The sequence below is a fragment of the Jaculus jaculus genome, chromosome 11 (assembly GCF_020740685.1).
Source record: "Jaculus jaculus isolate mJacJac1 chromosome 11, mJacJac1.mat.Y.cur, whole genome shotgun sequence".
Taxonomy (NCBI): domain Eukaryota; kingdom Metazoa; phylum Chordata; class Mammalia; order Rodentia; family Dipodidae; genus Jaculus; species Jaculus jaculus.
The window spans coordinates 60,531,385-60,549,307 of NC_059112.1; the positions used below are offsets into that span (position 1 = coordinate 60,531,385).

Consider the following 17,923-nt stretch of genomic DNA (forward strand, 5'->3'; position numbering starts at 1 on the left):
CTAATCTGGGCACAATCCAATCTCCTATGGCACTAGGGTCTGGTTATCATTGTCATAAGATTATCCTAAGCCAAACATCCTCTATTGGTATCAATATGGTGCCCAAACTCTATCAAATTGATTTGAAGTTCTCTATAGTTGGAGTATTATAATTATCAATTTCTGTTTTTAACTTTCACAAGCAGGCAGCATCTGTAAGCATTGTCAATGATTTTGGGGTTCAGATGACAGATTTCTGCTGTGTGAAAGGAACCTGAGGTGTGGCTGAAGTGGGTAGTGGGCCAGCTTTGGGCTGTGGTGTGTTCTCTGATGTAATAAGGAGGAGAAGGGAGCAGCCTGTGCATAGATCCAGCTGTTCCTGAGCCCCTTCAGCTCTATCTGAGCCAGAAAGTATAGCAAACATCAGCTACATACCCAGGGCAGCTGGTAGACACCTTGGCACACTGGGCTGTCTCCTCTCCTGAGTCCTTTGCTGGGAATTTGGATTTATCCCATGTGGAAGATCTGGAAGGGGTCGCAGGTATGGGGTGAGCAATGACAATAGCATTTTCATTGTCTCAGGGCTATTTGCTCTAGTCTCCATTCTCATTGCATGTCTCTCTCCCTTGCTGTCTCAGTGTTGGTATTGCGTAGGAAATGCCTTCTCTAGTGTGATCCCTAGATAGTGGCATTGGTATCATGCCTGACTGTAAGGCCCAACCCAGACCCAAGGTGTTAAGAGTCATGTTAATGAGATGTCCAGGGAAGGTATGTTCTAGAGGTAGTCTTGTAATGGATGCTAGGGGTCTGGGAAAGTCCTTGAACCCCAGACCCTAGGTTCGTTTCTAATTTTAATCAAAGAATTGAATAAAAAAGAAGACTGAGAAAGATAATTATTAAATTATTATATTTATTGAAGGAAGTACAGAGACAAGGAAAGTTACTCATGTGGCTAGAGACTCCAAGTGGAGGGGCTGAAAAAAACAAAACATGGAGCAAGAAGAGAGACAAAAAAAAGTCAAGGAGCTCCTGCCATGTGAGGAGTTGGAGGGCATAAAGAACCCATGTGCAGCGTTTATATCTTCAGGGGTCCAGGCACTCTAATGGTACTCCACTGTCAGTCAGAGGAGGGAAAGTTTAAGGTATCTAGACCAGAGGACAGAGAAGGGCATTTCATTTCTTTTCTCTTTTTCTTTTTGGTGTGTACATGTATGTGAAAGCCAGGGGTTGGCATTCAGTGTCTTCCTTAATTGTTCTGCACACATTGTTCTTTTGAGATAGGCTCTTGCACTGAACCTGGAGCTTACTGATTTGCCTAGTCTAATTCATCAGCAAGCCCTAGGGATCCTCTTGTGTCTGCCTCCTCAGGGCTGGGATTATAGGTGTGTGCCTGGCTTTTTTGGGGGGCACAAAGGATTGAACTTGGGTCTTTGTTTATGCTTTTGCATAAAGCACTTTACCCACTGAGCTGTCTCTCCAACCTGAGAAGGATATTTCTTTTTTAAAAAAATTTATTAAAAAATTTTTTTTGTTTATTTTTATTTAAGAGTGACAGAGAGAGAAAGAGGCAGATAGAGTTAGAGAGAGTGAGAATGGGCGTGCCAGGGCCTCCAGCCACTGCAAAGGAACTCCAGAGCGTGCGCCCCCTTGTGCATCTGGCTTACATGGGTACTGGGGAATTGAGCCTGGAACCGGGGTCCTTAGGCTTCACAGGCAAGTGCTTAACCGCTAAGCCATCTCTCCAGCCCTTAAAAAAGTTATTTATTTATTTATTTGAGAGAGAGGCAGATAGAGAATGTGTGTACCAGAGTCTCCAGCCACTGCGAATGAACTCCAGATGCATGTGTCCACCTTGTGCATCTGGCAAGTCCTATGTTCCCTTAGTGCCTTAGTTTTCTTGTCTCTGGTGGGAGATGCCTGTGACATAATGGTGAAAGCATTCCAGTATGAAGTGTCCTCTTTCATGTTTTCAGGCCATGTGCTTCTGTCTACCCCTCTGTCACCTAAGGAGCACATTTCCAATCTTATTCATCTGTGACTCTTACCCCAACCCTTTTTGACTGCCAGGCTACAGTTTCATCCCAGCTGGCCGGTATGAGCACAGTGTAAATTGCTATAGGAAGTGGTGGTCAGGGAAGTTACAGGTGACAGAGGCATGTTCAGAGGAAAGCCTGAAGTCTCAGCATACTAGAAGCTGCTGTATCTCTCTGATCCAAAATTTCAGTTTCAGGACCTTAATTACAGCAGGCTTTTAATTTAATAAAACAGTGGCCAGAGAGTCACTTGTTCATGTTAGACATCTGTAAAGATAGAGCTGACTAGGAAGCACCTGTTATCCCCATTGTTGAACATCGCAAGTTGCCTGGAGGTTTGAATTGTTCTGCACACCCTCTTCTCTGAGCCCTTCCTCTGTAGATGCAGAGGAGGTCTGTGGATGTCTTTAGCCTGCTGTCCCAGTGGTCAGGCGGTTTGCCAGGCTGCCAGCTGCAGCACGGGTGGTGGGCCACCGGCTGGGCACAAGGGCTGTAGCACAGGCTGGCAGTATCATTGATCTTTCATTCCTTCCCCCTGAGTGGTTTTCTGTATGAATGTTCCTCTGCTTTGAGGTGATGCCAGGGCCATTGTGCCCATCTGCTCTATCCCTGTAGTGATTTAAGAATCTGGGTATCACAAAGCACCTTTTCAAGAACCAGGCTTGATTTTCATCCTTTTTGGGCCATCATGGAGCCTTGTGTCCTGGAATGATCCTTTCCTTCCTGGGCTTCTGTGTCTACATATGTAAAACTGTAGTCCCAGAACACAACTGCTTGGAGTCCCTGAAATGCAAAATCCTTGTCACCAAGAGGGAGTTCAGTTAGTGGGATATGAGTGGACCAATGAAGGCACATGATGTCCTCTATTTCACGTTCACACCTAGGGGATAAAAGGCATAGGTACTGTGGCTAGGTGTCAACAGCCTTTCCTTCCCACAGAGGTTACAACCTGTGGGCTGACACTTCACATCTCACTGGCTATTCTCCTTGACCTAGCCAACTGTGCAAGCATTTCAGCGGGTTCTTTGCGTATCTGGACAGACACAGAGGTGGGTTTGCCCTAATGGCTTCTGTTCTCTCTAGTCATGTGTGATCTTTTACCTCCCTAAACAATGAGAAGAAAGTTGCTTTAATTATTTGTCACCTTAATGAGATCATGGTTAAGTTTGTGCTTTCCTTTCCATTTTGTGTATTGTACATCCTCTCTCTGGTTAGAAGAACCCCAGTCCTGAGTATAGCACTTGTGGTAGTGAGCAGTCCATGCTTCATAGGTGTTTGTGGCTAGAAGCCTGCCTTCTTCCTACAGGAGGCAAGCTGAGCACTTAATCCATGTTCTTAGTCCCCAAGTACAGTCTTTTCATCTCAGATAACCAGAGAAACTACAATGTTTTCTGTTTAATTTTGTCCCCTTGATCTACCAGGGATATTTTTTGTTGACATGTGGTCCAACCCTGATGTGTTGCTTTGACTCACAAAGTCCTAGTCTGTGAAGCCAAATGAGCATGTTGCTGAGCCTGAAATTGACCTAATGAATCCTACCTAGTTTTGGAAACCTTTGGATCAGGCTGTTACATTGCTATGGATTTTTTTTTTTTTTTTTATGCCAGGAACTCCATAGGAGTGGGATAATTGGTGTTTGCTCAATTGTGGCTACTCATTTCTCTCTTTTATGACTGGTGGTACAGCTGAATAACATTCCATTATGTATACACTGCCTTTTGTTTATCTATGGACACTTAGACCCAGAAATAATGAGAAGTCCTCAGAGATGAAAGTGTTGGAGAAGGAAAGGAAATTAGGTATAGCCTTTCCCTGCTCCTATAGTCTGTGAGTAGATGGCCATGTAACTGCCTGTCTTTTAAAACACTCTGTTTGTGATTTCAAGCATGTGTGTACCATGGCATGCATGTGCAATTCAGAGAACAGCCTCTGGTGTTAGTCCTTGCCTTGCCTTCCATCTTTGTTTGAAGCAAAGTCTTGCCATTATGTATGCCAGGCTAGCTGACCTGTGAGCTTCTGGGGATTCTCCTGTCTCTGCTGCCCATCTCTCCATAGGAGAGCAGCCAGGATGTCTTGAGAAAACTCAGGATTGATGCTGACTCTAACTTTATTTTTATTTTAATATTTTATTCATTACAGAGAAGAGACAGAGAGAGAAAGGGCGTGCCAGGGCCTTTAGCCACTGCACATGAACTCCAGACACATGGGCCACCCTGTGCATCTGGCTTAGATGGGTACTAGGAAATCGAACCTGGGTCCTTAGGCTTCACAGGCAAGCACCTTATATGATGAGCCATCTCTCCAGCCCTTATTTTTACTTTTTTTTTTTAATTTGAGAGAGAGAGAAATACAGAAATAGAGGGAGAGAGGGGGGGGGGAGAGAGAAAAAATATGGGCATGCCAGGGCCTCTAGCCACTGCAAACAAACTCCAGATGCATGTGCCCCCTTGTGCATCTGGCTTACGTGGGTCCTGGGGAGTCAAACTGGGATCCTTTGCCTTTACAGGCAAGCGCCTTAACCACTAAGCCATCTCTCCAGCCTCTGACTCTAACTCTTATGTGTTTATTTCTTCCTGCAAACTAAGGAGACCCCTCCTTCTTGCCCCTTCCACTCTTCTTTTTTTTTTTTTTAAATTTTTTAAATTTATTTATTTGAGAGCGACAGACACAGAGAGAAAGACAAATAGAGGGAGAGAGAGAGAATGGGCGCGCCAGGGCTTCCAGCCTCTGCAAACGAACTCCAGATGTGTGCGCCCCCTTGTTCATCTGGCTAACGTGGGACCTGGGGAACCGAGCCTCAAACCGGGGTCCTTAGGCTTCACAGGCAAGCGCTTAACCACTAAGCCATCTCTCCAGCCCCCACTCTTCTTTTTTGTATGCCATTATTTTCCAAAGATCTTTATATGGAATTCAGTAAAAGCTAGTTAAATGAGTCAGCAATCTAGTACTGTATAGAACATGATCTGGAAGACATTTTGTGTGTATGTTTGGGTTTGTGCATGTGTGTTTGAGTAGAAGCTAAAGGATAATCTTGGGTATCATTCTTCAGGAACCATTGTCTACTTTAAAAATATGTTTATTTATTTGCAAGGAGAGAGAGAGAGAATATAAATGAATGAATGGGCACACCAGGGCCTCTTGCCACTGCAAATGAAAATAAGCTCCAGGCGCATGTTCTAGTTTGTGCATCTGGCTTTACATGCGTACTGGGGAATCGAACTCCAGCCATAAGGCTTTGTAAGCAACTGCATTTAACCACAGAGCCATCTCTCCAGCCTGTTTTTTTTTTTTTTTTTTGAGACAAGATCTTTCATTTGCGCTTACCAAGTAGTTTAGACTGGTTAGCCATTGAGCCCCAGAGATCAGAGCTGACATTACAAGCACCTATCACCACACCCAGCATTTTCATGTGTGTACTGGGGATTAAATTCACAGGCTAGCACTTTTCCCACAGTTATCTCTCCAGCCCCTCTAGAAGACCTTTTTTTTTTTTTTTCCTTCTGAGGTAGGGCCTCACTCAGGCTTAGGCTGACATGGAACTCGCTGTGTAGTCCCAGACTGGCCTCGACTCACAGGTTCTCCTACATCTGCCTCCCAAGTTCTAGGATTCACTAGTGAAGCCACCTTGGCATAGATTCTTTAATATCTACTCTTCAGAGTGTCCATTTCTTCTAGCCTGCTTCTCAGGGAACCCACTCACCTCACTCTAGGTGTTCTTTGTAGGCATGAGGTTGTTATAGGATTCCTCTTTCCATCTTACCCAGCTTGTCTACCTACCCTGTGATGTCCTCTTTTCTTATACTGGGAAGACAGGAGTTCAAAACTCACTGGCCAGTATCTCTTAGTGCTTATCCAAGTACCAGAAATTGTGGATTTGATAGAAGGTGTAAGAACTAGGCTGCCAGGGATTCTGTGGCTGAGTCTGGGTGATTTGAAGTACTTTGGTGTGTTTAAGGTGATTCATAATATAAATTATTTTTTCTTTTCTTTTTTCTTTTTAGAGAGAGAAAGAATTGGTGCACCAGGACATGAGCCACTGTAATCGCACTCCAGACACTTGCACCATGTGAGACCTTATGCTTGTCTCACCTTTGTGTGTCTGGCTTACATGGGATCTGGAGAGTCAAAGATGGGTCCTTAGGCTTCACAGGCCAGCACCTTAACCACTAAGCCCCATAATGTAAATTCTTTCTGTTTTTTTTTTTGAAAATCCAAGCTTTTGCATTAAAGCACAGTTTTCCTAAAGTTAGTAACTGCTCTTTATGCAGTGGAAACAAATAGTATAACAATTAAATGAACCATAATAGTTCTAGCCAAAGATTGTATGTAAGAAAACACTGTAGTCCTGGGTTGCCAGTAAGGGCATATGTACATTGCATATTTGGAGCTAGTGTGTATGTAGGCTGGTAGCAGTGCTGCTTAAAAATAGAAGTGCCGACTTGATTTAAAGCCTCATCAGTACTCATTGCAGATGGTTGCATCACTGTCCTATTTTTGGTTCAGCTGGTTTAACTTTTGTCTGAAATAGAGTATACAACATTATGTAGGTGGCTTTGTTCAAATTTTACCCATTTACCCTTATTATAGAAAAAAGCTGAGATTTTTGAAAAATAAACATAGAATTATGGGCTAGATACCTTGTTTGTGATGCTAGGGAGCCAACCTATGGCTTCCTGCATCCTAGACACACCCTTTACCACTGAGCCATACCCCCCTAGCCTAGATGCTTTTATCATTGTCATTATAATTTCAGACCTTTTTCATTTTCTTGTGTGCTGGTTGTTTCTTTACTTGAGCAGAGTGCATCATGTTTGTTTTGCTTATTTATCATTGTTCATTCTACCCTTAGGTTTTCAGATGTTTCTGTAGTGAGTGTGTACTTCTGTGGTGTTGAAATTTCTTGCTTTGAATAAACTTGCACTTCCCTTTCTATCCTCCTCTAACTATCATTCTTTACCATCTTCATCATGAATGGGTTTACCTCTTCTCATTCTGCCCTTTCACCACCCCAGTGCATCTTTACTGCTGATTCTGTAATATCGCCATAAAATGGACAAAATTCATACCTTTTTTTCTATTTTTAATTTTTTGTTTACTTTTATTTATTTATTTGAGAGTGACAGACAAAGAAAGAGGCGGGGGGGGGGGGGGGAGAGGGAAAGAGAATGGGCACGCCAGGGCCTCCGGCTACTGCAAACGAACTCCAGATATGTGCACCCCCTTGTGCATCTGGCTAACATGCGTCCTGGGGAATGGAGCCTTGAATCTGGGTTCTTAGGCTTCATAGGCAAGCGCTTAACTGCTAAGCTATCTGTCCAGCCTTCATACCTCTTTTTCTTAAAGAGCTTTTGTCACTGCCTTTCCTAGAGTTAACAGTTCTGAGCGTCGTGGCTCTAGGTTGTGAGCCTTTGAATGTGATAGATCTCATTGGTCTTTAAAGTCTGAACACAACTTCTTGAACATGGTGTTTAGTTTAATAACTGGTTGATTAAGTTGAACTGAATTAATTGAATAGATGCAAGTAAGATTGAAGTACAGTGCTCTCCATATCATATGTATGCTTTTGTCAGCGACCTACATGGTTTATGTCAGGAGTCAGGAAATCTGGTTCCTGTGTTGTCAGATGACCACATACTGTGAGGAGTAAAAAGCATATCTAGAGCCCAGTCTGTCTTTTGCTTCTGGAAAGCAATGAAAGGGTATTTTCTTTAAATATCTTTTTAAGTTTTATTATTACTGTTATTTAATTTTTGCATGCATGTGGGAACTTATATCTGTGGGTATAGGTATGTTGTAGTGTTTATGTGGCATATGCATGTATATGTGCCCTTGTGACCCACCCCATACTCATCTGCAACAAGGGTTGCTCACCTGCAGTGGCTAGAGTGGAACATTGGGTGTCTAGCTCCATTGCTTTTCTTCCTGGTCTTAGTTTTGAACCAGAATCTCCTTTTACTGATTCCAGAGCTTCTGGGACTCCAGTGAGTCTTGGTTCTCTGCTGCCTTGCAGGACTGAGGTTTCAGGTGCACATGCACATGCCCAGCTGGTTTATTTGGGATATGGAGATTTGAGCTCATTCTCAGGCCTTCATGCTTATATAAGAAGCATGCTTAACTACTGAGCCATATCTTCAGCCATGGAAGGATATTTTATATGAGGCCATCCATCTTTCATCCTTCAATTGGTCTGACTCTCAAACATCATAATAGTGTCCCACATGAATGGGTTCCATGGACTTTTATACCAGTTTCTTTGGGGATTCCTTGTCCAACCTGGATAAGAAGATGCTCAGACAGAGAATTTACACCCCTACACCCATCCTTTCAAAATCAGACTTCCCTTGGGATACTGATGAATCTTTCACAAGTCCACCATATAGAGTGTGCCCTGAAACAGCAGATTGTTAGTGTCTCCTCACAATCCAAGAACAGTAAGTACAGAGGGCATTTAACTTCACTTTTCATATTCAGGTTAAACTCCTGTTCAGTGTCTGAAAGGAAAGGCTTTTATTTACAGTCACCTGGGACCTTCACAGCAGGTCTGCTGGGCAGATAGCTATTTTTATCACTGCATCACAGATGAGAGAATGGGAAGTCGAGAAGTTTAATGTCTTGCATTCAGAGTCACTCAGTCTTTCAAATGATAGTCTTCTCCAATTTTAAAGACCATCAAATGTATTCCAACCCAGAGGTACTTTCTCCCCAGGCAGCCTTTAAAGCTAGGCTGCTTGTTTTGAGGCTATTTAGATCAACTTTCAAGCAGCCCCTTTAGATTATCTGCAGAGGCCTGTGGAAATATTTGGAAGAGGCTGCCTGAGGAGTCTGAGCTGTAACCCTATAAGGGAAAATATGCACAGGCCTTGCTTGGATATCAGCCCCTTTGCTGCTATGCCCCATGCATACTGGATCCCCAAATATGTTTCTGAGCATGTAGAGAAGGGCCCAGGCCAGGTGTAATCAACTGCCACAGAATGAATGTGTCTGATCTGGCTCTGAAACTTTTTAGAGATGTCACAAAAGACATAGCTACTCGTGTTATAAAGGCAATGTATTGTCCCTGTCATTTCCTCTTTAAGATCAATTTCACGGGTCTCGTTTGTTATGGAGAATTAGAAACACAAGTGAATTGATTCACATACACATACTGAGTGTTTGTCAGGCATCATGCTAGATATATCAGTAGAGAAAAGTCAAACCGTGGTCCCTGTCTAGAAACTACCTCCTGTCAAGGGGAAGAGATAGAAGCCCCTCGGCACAGTTTCAAGTGAAAATGTGAAGAGGACAGTCTAGAGGTGGCGACCACTCATTCTAGTCCTACAGGGTTGTCAGGGAAAGGGAGCCAGGTATGGTGTGGCTGTGGTGTGTCTTCATTAGCGATAAGACATGACACAGTAGGCAGTAATTAGCAACATGTCTGTGAGCAGAGCAGGCAGGCTGGACACAATGTGGGAACCTGAGTTCCCGGGCAGGAATGCAAAGACACGAATCTGGGTCAGTTAGCCAGTGAATTAAGATTCTGACATGGGGTCTGCAGAAGTCATTGGAAAGAAGATCCTAAGGGGTGAGAGTTTCTGACTGCAGGTTGGTCTTAAAACTTGTAATTAGAGCCTCAAATCCTGTAGAGGCCCTTATCCAACAGGGTAAGATGGGCTCTGGAACAAAGTTCTTTAGTGTGCTGTTTTTAGTTGGGAAAGGGTCTGACTAGGGCCCAGCCTTCTAGAGGCAGCAGAGAGTAGATGTGATTTCCAGCTGTCTGGTGAGGTTTAGAGCAGGCGTGCTTTGTGTCAGTCTGTGCTGGGACACGGGAATGCATTCACATGTGTCCTCTAGCAGCTCAGGCCTTTTCTACATGGCCTCACTGATGCTCAGGTTATGAAAGGATTGATTTAACTTACTCTCTCTTCTGCTACTTGAATGTTTTCATTTTTAATATTCGGATTCTTAAATATCTCTTTTTCTTGGCATATTATATACATTTACATATTCGATTTTCTTTTTAAATTTTCCTACAAGTTGCAATGATTTTGAGCTATTAACAGACATCTTTCTCATTGATTTTTGAGACAGTGACTTAAATTTTTTTTTATAAACAACCTTCATACATACAGACATCATGATCATAATCCTCTTTCACCACTATCCCTTTGCCTCTTGGCACAGTTTCAAGTGAAAATGTGAAGAGGATGGTCTGAATTCCTTCTTTCCAACCAGTCTCTCTTCTATCTTGATGTCATAATTTTTTCCCTCTTATTATGCAGGGTAGCATCAGCCACTGTGAGGTCATGAATACCATGGCTACTTTGATACTTTTTATCAGTTGCTGTTGTTTCCATATGTATTTTGAGTATTTCCCAATTTCCTCTTCTGTCCAACTTGATCTGACTGGGAATTTATATGTGATATCACAGCATTTTGATGATAGATTACATTTTAATAGCACAAAGGGTATGTGCCTGTGCAGCCTGGGCTTTTTAAGGAAGAGTAGATGATGTTGACAGGGTAGAGGAATTTTTGAGGAAGGGAGTGGGTCAATGTGGGCAGAGGATCAGGGATGGCTTCATCTAGAGGTGGAATGGGACTATAATCTAGAGTGTTGGTAGAAGCTGGAGGAAGGAGAGGAGCCTGGCTGGTGGCCTTGGGGTACATGATGATGGCCCCAACTTAAGTGGAAGCAATGTCAAGAGCTCATGGATTGGAAGGCCGTAGAGGCTGCTGGGTAGAATGCCAGTTGAGAAGGCTTGAGAAGGCACTCCTGACAGTACAGAAAGAGGGCACTGGGGAATTGGAAGAGGCAGGTACTGTTTGCTAGGAAATGGGAAGCCACAGAGGTCTAAGTTCTGAAGTTTCTGTACTCCAAAATTGGCAACTGGCAATTTCTTGCAGGCTTTCTTCTAAGGTAAAATCTGAGGCTGTCCTGTTGTGGGCCCAGAAGATTGTGTCAGATCATTCCATGTGGATCATTTAGCCACTCTTGATGTTACCACATCTGAGCCAGGCAGGCCTTCCAGATGTAGACACGTACCATCAGGCAACATCCAAACATCATGCCTGCTCGTGTCGCTCCTGACCTCATCAGAGGAGATACTCTGGGAGTGTTTGGAGCCTATCAGGCTCTCACGGTGGCGGTACAAACTTATTTCCACTTGAAATCTCAAATTTTGTCTTTAAGAAAAAGTGTCAGTTGTTTACCTTGAATTGATAAGTGCACTTTGGTCATTTCTGAAAATACATCTGAAAACTGCTCAAGTATAGTTGTACCTCAGAGATAGCATGCAAGTGGTCCTTGGTCCCAGAACTGCAATTGAGAGAATGAATGCATGAATGAATGGCTTAGCTGGCCCAGCTTTCCTTCTTTCAAGCATATGAAATAATGCTGCAAGAAAGAAGTGGCATAAGGTGTCTCCCAGCTCAGTCTCTCCTCTAGATGACAAGCATGGCTCTGTGCAGAAATGCTTCTCATGCTGTTAGGTAAAGGGCTGACCTTAAGGGTGGAGATAACGAAAGCAATGATTTTTACTATATTATTAGTGTCAAGGGCATATGAAGGACACTCTTCTGTGAGAGTGGCTGTCAACTGTGTAGGGCCTCACTAGTGTGGCTTGGTACCACTGCCATAGTGTATGTCACTATGCAAGCATCAGTATAGCAGCAGCAGAAGTGGGATCTCAGTATTATGAAAATCGTGGAGGTACGGATTCCTGAAGGGTTTTGGAGACTCCTAGAGGCTTACATCATCAATTTGAAATTGCTGGTTCAAGCCCATGTTCCAGTCTTTGGCAAAATGCCTTCTGTCACTCCTAGAGAGAGGCATGGAGGGAGGTCAGCTCTTGAACTTGTATTTTTGGTGCCTGGGTATTGAGTGTCCTTGTGTGTGAATGTTCTCCTATCAATCTGACATTGGAGGTGCAACCTGCAGCAGCAGAGTGTTGGTGTCGAGTTTCTGAGTTTATATGCTGGTAGTTATTTGAAAACTGGCAACTTAAATTCTGATCTCCTTCACATGGAAATTTAGCATCACACACTGAAACCAAATGCTGATGTCAAGCCTTTGGGTTATGACAGTCTGTTGGCAGTTTGTCTCCCAGCTGAATTTTGCTTCTGCAGAGAGATTGAAGCAGCAGTGCCTTTGTTGAGATGATACATGAGCCTTCAGTGGACCTGGTCTGGAAAAGTTGCTTTTTATGCTAGATTTTTTTTTTTTTTTTTTTTTTTTGAGTCTCACTGTAACCAGGCTAAGCTGGAATTCACTGGCCTCCAATTCACAGCAATCCTCCTACATCTGCCCCCTTCCTCCCCAGGGCTGGGATTAAAGGTGTGTACCATCACATCTGGCCATGCTAGAATTCTTTACTCAGTGATTAGGGTGAAAGTGAAATGCCTCAAGTAGAGCTGAGATTTACATATAATAATGGCAAACTGATGTCCCTAATGCCTTTCTTCCCCTTTCCTTTGTTTTCAGCAATGGAAGAGCTAATAGTTGAACTTCGCCTCTTTCTTGAGCTCTTAGACCATGAATATCTTACATCAACTGTCAGAGAGAAAAAGGCGGTACTTACTAACATCCTAATGAGGATACAGTCGTCCAAAGGTGAGACACTTGGATAGCCAGTCTTTCTTCTTCCAGTCTTTTGGCTTCTAACCCCTCTTTCATTATATCTTATTTCTATCACATTGTCATCTGTGTATTGAATTGTGAAGTTATTTCTTTATCAGCTTTTCATTGAAGGTCTGGACTTGTGCCAGGTGCTGTTAACCTCTAGGTTGTAGATAGAAAAACCCCTTTAGGAGTTAAAAGAGTTTTGAGCCTCTAGAGCAATCTGGCCTTAACTATCCTGGGTCCTCCCAGAGCCTAGCATGTGCCCAGGGCGCACAGCTGTACTGGATGGAGGAGAGTGTAGGAGACTGTATGTTGGATTTGCATGCTCTCCCTTCCAGGAGGTTTGCCCAGAGCACACTCTTCTCTACAACAAAATGCAGCAGCCTGTGTGCTGTAAGCAGTATTGTTGTTCAGGGAAGCAGCTTAGCAGCCCAGTGCCAAAGTTTTTTTTCTTGGGCTGACCATGTAGACATTCTCTACCCACCTGTGATGCACTAGACTTCCAGACTTGCAGAAAAGTGGGTATTCTACATAAGCTACCTTGTGCAAACAGTGCACAATCCACATACTGACCTTACTAATTAAGGAATGTTGGGGTACTTCTGAAACCCCACCCCTAGATCTCAGCTGGCCCCTCTTCAGCTAGCAGCTCAGTCTGCTATATGAACTCCTTATGTACACTGGATAAGACGGAAAAGCAGGACTAAAGAGGCCTGTGAGAATTGCTATAGAGAGTACCCTTAGAAGAATGCTAAAGAAGAGATTTAAGCCAGGTTAGCCGGAGGCAGATTGGATGCAAGACAGCCTGGGAGGAGGTTCTCTTGCTTCCTTGTGATGTGTCTTCCGACTTTCCACTCAGAAATTCAACTCTTTAATTCTTTAAAAAATCCATCCATTGATTTCTAGTTTTGCTAAGTAGTTAACTTTCTCCTTCCCTCACCACTCCTAATACCTAGTTGTGTCCTGTGTAGTCTTACCATAGATTCTTCACATGTAGAGAATGATGATACCTCTTTGTAGGATCAGAGAGAATAAATATTTGCAAAGTATTCTGTGTGGAGCTTAGGAAAAGCTAACTCTTGGTGGCCTCGTCCTCCTCCTCACTCAGCTCTGTGGTTTTGGTTCATTTTTGCAGGCTTTGAAGTAAAGGACCATGCTCAGAAGCCAGAGACCAACAGCCTGCCGGCCCCACCTCAGATGCCTCTGCCAGAGATCCCTCAGCCATGGCTCGTGAGTACCCATGTTGGAAGACTGTTCTGGAGAATGAGAGGCCTCCTTTTGCTTGAGGTGCTCCTTGCTACTTCTAGTATCCAGAAACTGCCACTAGCAACTGGTTTGCAGTTACCTTTTCGTTGTTGGGGTGAGCAGGAAGTTGGCATTTCTTTGAAGACTGATAGAAATACAGGTTCTTGGAAATTTGCTTCTAAATTAGATTAATGATGAAAACAAAAATCAGAGGATTTGGCAGGAAAAATAATGTCAGTAGGGCCTGAAGGCTTGGCCCTTAGTTTAAGCTGATTCTTAGAGCCTTAGGCTGAGACTTGAGTATTAATTGCTGTGCTTTCTGGGTTAAGTATTATTTTGTTCAAGAGAGAGAAATATGAACATATTCACAAATGTGTATTTTGATTTTATACATTTATAATTTGTCCAGGGCTGTAACTTTTTTGCCATTTCCCCAATGTTGTCCTGTGTGGCTCCTTCCTCATGAACATTTGGCATTTCCTGAGTTTTGTTATTCTCTACGCAGTTTAATCAGAGTAAGGGCAAATGGGTTACTTAGTTATTCTCTTTCTATATTTGCTTTTAGAGTGAAGCATCTTCCTCTATCTCTGCTAGTATGTGAACTGGGGAGGACAGGATCATGTCTTGTTCATCTGTGTCCACCTTGGTTCTAGTGTAGTGAGTAGTGTCTAGTGAGCTCTCAGGAATGACTACTGGAGCCAGGCACAGAGGAAATGAGCACTTACTGAGCTCCTACCACAGGCCATACTTGGTATTTCTTCACCAAAGCAGTATGGTGGTTTGAATGCAAATGCATGTCCCCCATAGCCTTGGGTATGTTTTGATTAAGATTAAGCTTCCTCCTTAAGTCTCTAGTGGGCAGAGCCCTGCTAGTGGTATGTCACTGAAAGTGGATCTTGAGTCCAGCCCTACTATATGTGGAGAGCAAGTTGGAACTCTGGTTGTTTGTGCTTGGTGGTATTGGCTTTTCTCTCATGTATAGTGGAAGTAAGCCAGCTTCTTCCTCCATGATGGAGCTTCCCCTGGAATCTGTAAGCTTGAAATAAACTCTTTCCTCCCATAAGCTGTTTTTGATCAGATGTCTATCCCAGTAATGAAAAAGCAACTGCAAAAAGCACCCCTTATCCATAGGGGATGCTCAAGCCTTGCATAGTGCCATGCTTTTCTCAGATTGCACTTTTCCATCATAAATACCTGTGGTAAAATTTAATTTATGATTGAACACAATGAGATGTTAATAGCAATAATAATGGAGTACAATGATATTCTGTAATGTTATTTAAAATTTAGGAGTTATTTTTATAGCTTTCTACTTAATGTTTTTGATGGACTACAGGTAGCTAAAACTGTGGAAAGTGAGACTACATATGGGGGACAGCTCTTATTGCATTTAAATATATATATATATTTTTAATTATTTATTTATTTATTTGAGAGTGACAGACACAGAGAGAAAGACAGATAGAGGGAGAGAGAAAGAATGGGCGCGCCAGGGCTTCCAGCCTCTGCAAACGAACTCCAGACGCATGTGCCCCCTTGTGCATCTGGCTAACGTGGGACCTGGGGAACCGAGCCTTGAACTGGGGTCCTTAGGCTTCACAGGCAAGCACTTAACCGCTAAGCCATCTCTCCAGCCCTCTTATTGCATTTAATACTCACAACATGGCTTTAAAAATATTCCCCAAGGGCTGAAGACATGGTTTAGCAGTTAAGATGCTTTTGTGCAAAGCCTGAGGACCCAGGTTCGTTTTCTCAGTACCATGTAAGCCAGATGCACAAGGAGGCTCATACTACTGGAGTTCATTTGTAGTGGCTAGAGGACCTGGTGTGTCCATTCTCTCTCTCTCTCTCCTTCTCTCTTGCCACCCCCTCTCAAATAAATAAATAAATAAAATATTTAAAAAAATTTCCAAACACTTATCGTTTTCCAGAAACAGAAATTAAAGTTCAGTGAAGGTGTGCGATTTGCTAAAGCCTACTTGGTATGCAGGCAAAGCATCTTTGACACATTTGGTGGGAGGCAGGGCATTTGTGCAATGTAGGCATGGTCCATGATGGGAGGGGACTGTTGGGCCTGGTGCTTGTTCCCTTAATGTCCTCCTTGGAAGAAACATGGGCAACATAGCACAGGCACAGAAGGGAGGCTGCCTCTGTTTGCAAGCATACGTGTGAGGCTGACTTCATTCAGGAGTTCATTTCTCCAAGGAGTAGAACTTCAGTATATGTAGGGTAGGAGCATAAGGAGACTGAAGGCTCAGCATGTTTGCCAGGTTTAGCTATGTGCTGCATGCAGAGCCTGTACAAGCCGTTGCCCTTAGAGCAGTGTTTCTTAAGCACTCATGTCCACCCAGATTACTGAAAATCTGGTTCAAAGTGCAGGTTTGGGTTCACTCAGTCTGGATGGGATGAGAACTCTTGCATTTCTTAATAAGATTACTATAGAAAGTATGGACAAAACCAAAGTGATGTTAAGTCAAAGTCATATCTGTTCCCTTCTCCCCAACAGAACCATTGTTTCTGTTAGCACGTCTTTTTCTAGTCTGTGCTCTCTACTTGTGCTATAGGGGCCATTAGCTTGAGTGGCTGTTGAGCCCTTGCAGGGTGGTCAGTCTAATTGAGGGGTGATATAAGTTTACATATACTCAGTGTGTGAAGAATTAGCATGAAAACATAATCTAAAACATCTTAATAGTAATTATTGCATCAATGACATGTTGAATTATGCTATTTAAGATGTATTGAGTTAAAGAAAATAAAAATAAGGCCAGGGTATACCTTGGTGGTAGAGTGTGTGCCTGGCTTGAGCAAGGTCCTGAGCTCACCCATAGCACCATGCATATACTGAGGAAGACACATAGTATGCATCACTCATTGACAAATGTATCATTATCATGTATTGTTCTGTAAACACCACAGAGTGTGCCCCATGATATCATCACATATTTATATATATCAGGTATATTTATATTATATGCATTATGTTATATATGTGGCTTGTGGGCCCAAGGTCTGTGATGAATCCAATGGCACAAAATTCAATGAAGCACGCAGAGAGAACATCAGAGATGGGGCTGCTGTTAGCACAGTGCACGAAACTGTTCTACACACAGGAAGATTTTTTTTTTTTTTGAGGTAGGGTATTGCTCTAGCCCAGGCTGACTTAGAATTTACAATGTAGTTTCAGGCTGGCCTTGAACTCAAAGCAATCCTCCTACCTCTGCCTCCCAAGTGAATGCTGGGATTCAAGATGTGTGCCACCACACCTGGCTTAAAAAAATATGTCCAAGAAAGGGGCTTTAGAGATGGATCAGTAGTTAAAGCTTCTCACTTGCAAGCCTACCAGCTCAAGTTGGACTCCCCAGCACCCACATAAAGCCTATGGCAATGGAAAGTGGAGCCAGGAGAATGTAGAAGCTTGTGTGGAGGCCACTTAAAAACTGGTGTACATGACATGAAGTAACAAAACAGAACAAGGTAGACTATTTCAAGCAAGGTAGAGGAAGATGACTAATGCCCCTACACTGAAGTTGTCCACACACCTCCACATATGTGCCTAGCATACACACATATCCTCACACATATATGTGACATACATATGCACATGTACATACATACACACATATACATATCATATTAATTATTCTAACTGCCTATTCTGGCAGCCCCACAGGGCCAGCATACCCAGGTGTGCTGAGCTGAAGAAGAAGCAAGAAGCTGCTGCTGGGGAGTGTTGCTTATATCCATTTTGAGCCAGTCTGGATCAGAAGCTGGTCCTAGCCCTGGCAAGTTGGCATCTGCTTGGGCCTGTATCCTTGGCTCATTAGCTATTAAAAAAAGCAGGGGACTTCTGGCTAAGATGGCAGTGTAGTAGCCACGCCAAAGTAAAACAGGCTAATAAAGTCAAATCCCCTTAGGTTGCCTTATACCCTTAATCCTTTCAACTAGAAAGCTGAGATTTAATTGGTTTTGATTGAATTGTATATTGTTCAATTGAATTTTAGATTGTGTCTGTATTTTGGTTCACCCAACCTACTAGAATACCTGCATTGTAGGCAAACACAATACCTAG

At 43.1% G+C, this 17,923-nt stretch overlaps 1 protein-coding gene across 2 annotated transcripts in view; it reads left to right on the plus strand.

Annotated features, from left to right (window-relative positions):
• Positions 1-17,923, plus strand: part of Afap1 (actin filament associated protein 1) — a 152,187-nt gene that overhangs the window by 43,401 nt on the left and 90,863 nt on the right. For both annotated transcript variants that reach the window (XM_004655994.2, XM_004655995.3), the window contains exons 2-3: positions 12,472-12,600; positions 13,745-13,839. In XM_004655994.2, coding sequence (XP_004656051.1) covers positions 12,474-12,600; positions 13,745-13,839 — 222 coding nt within the window. In that variant the 5' untranslated portion in view covers positions 12,472-12,473. The remainder of the gene's footprint in view (positions 1-12,471; positions 12,601-13,744; positions 13,840-17,923) is intronic.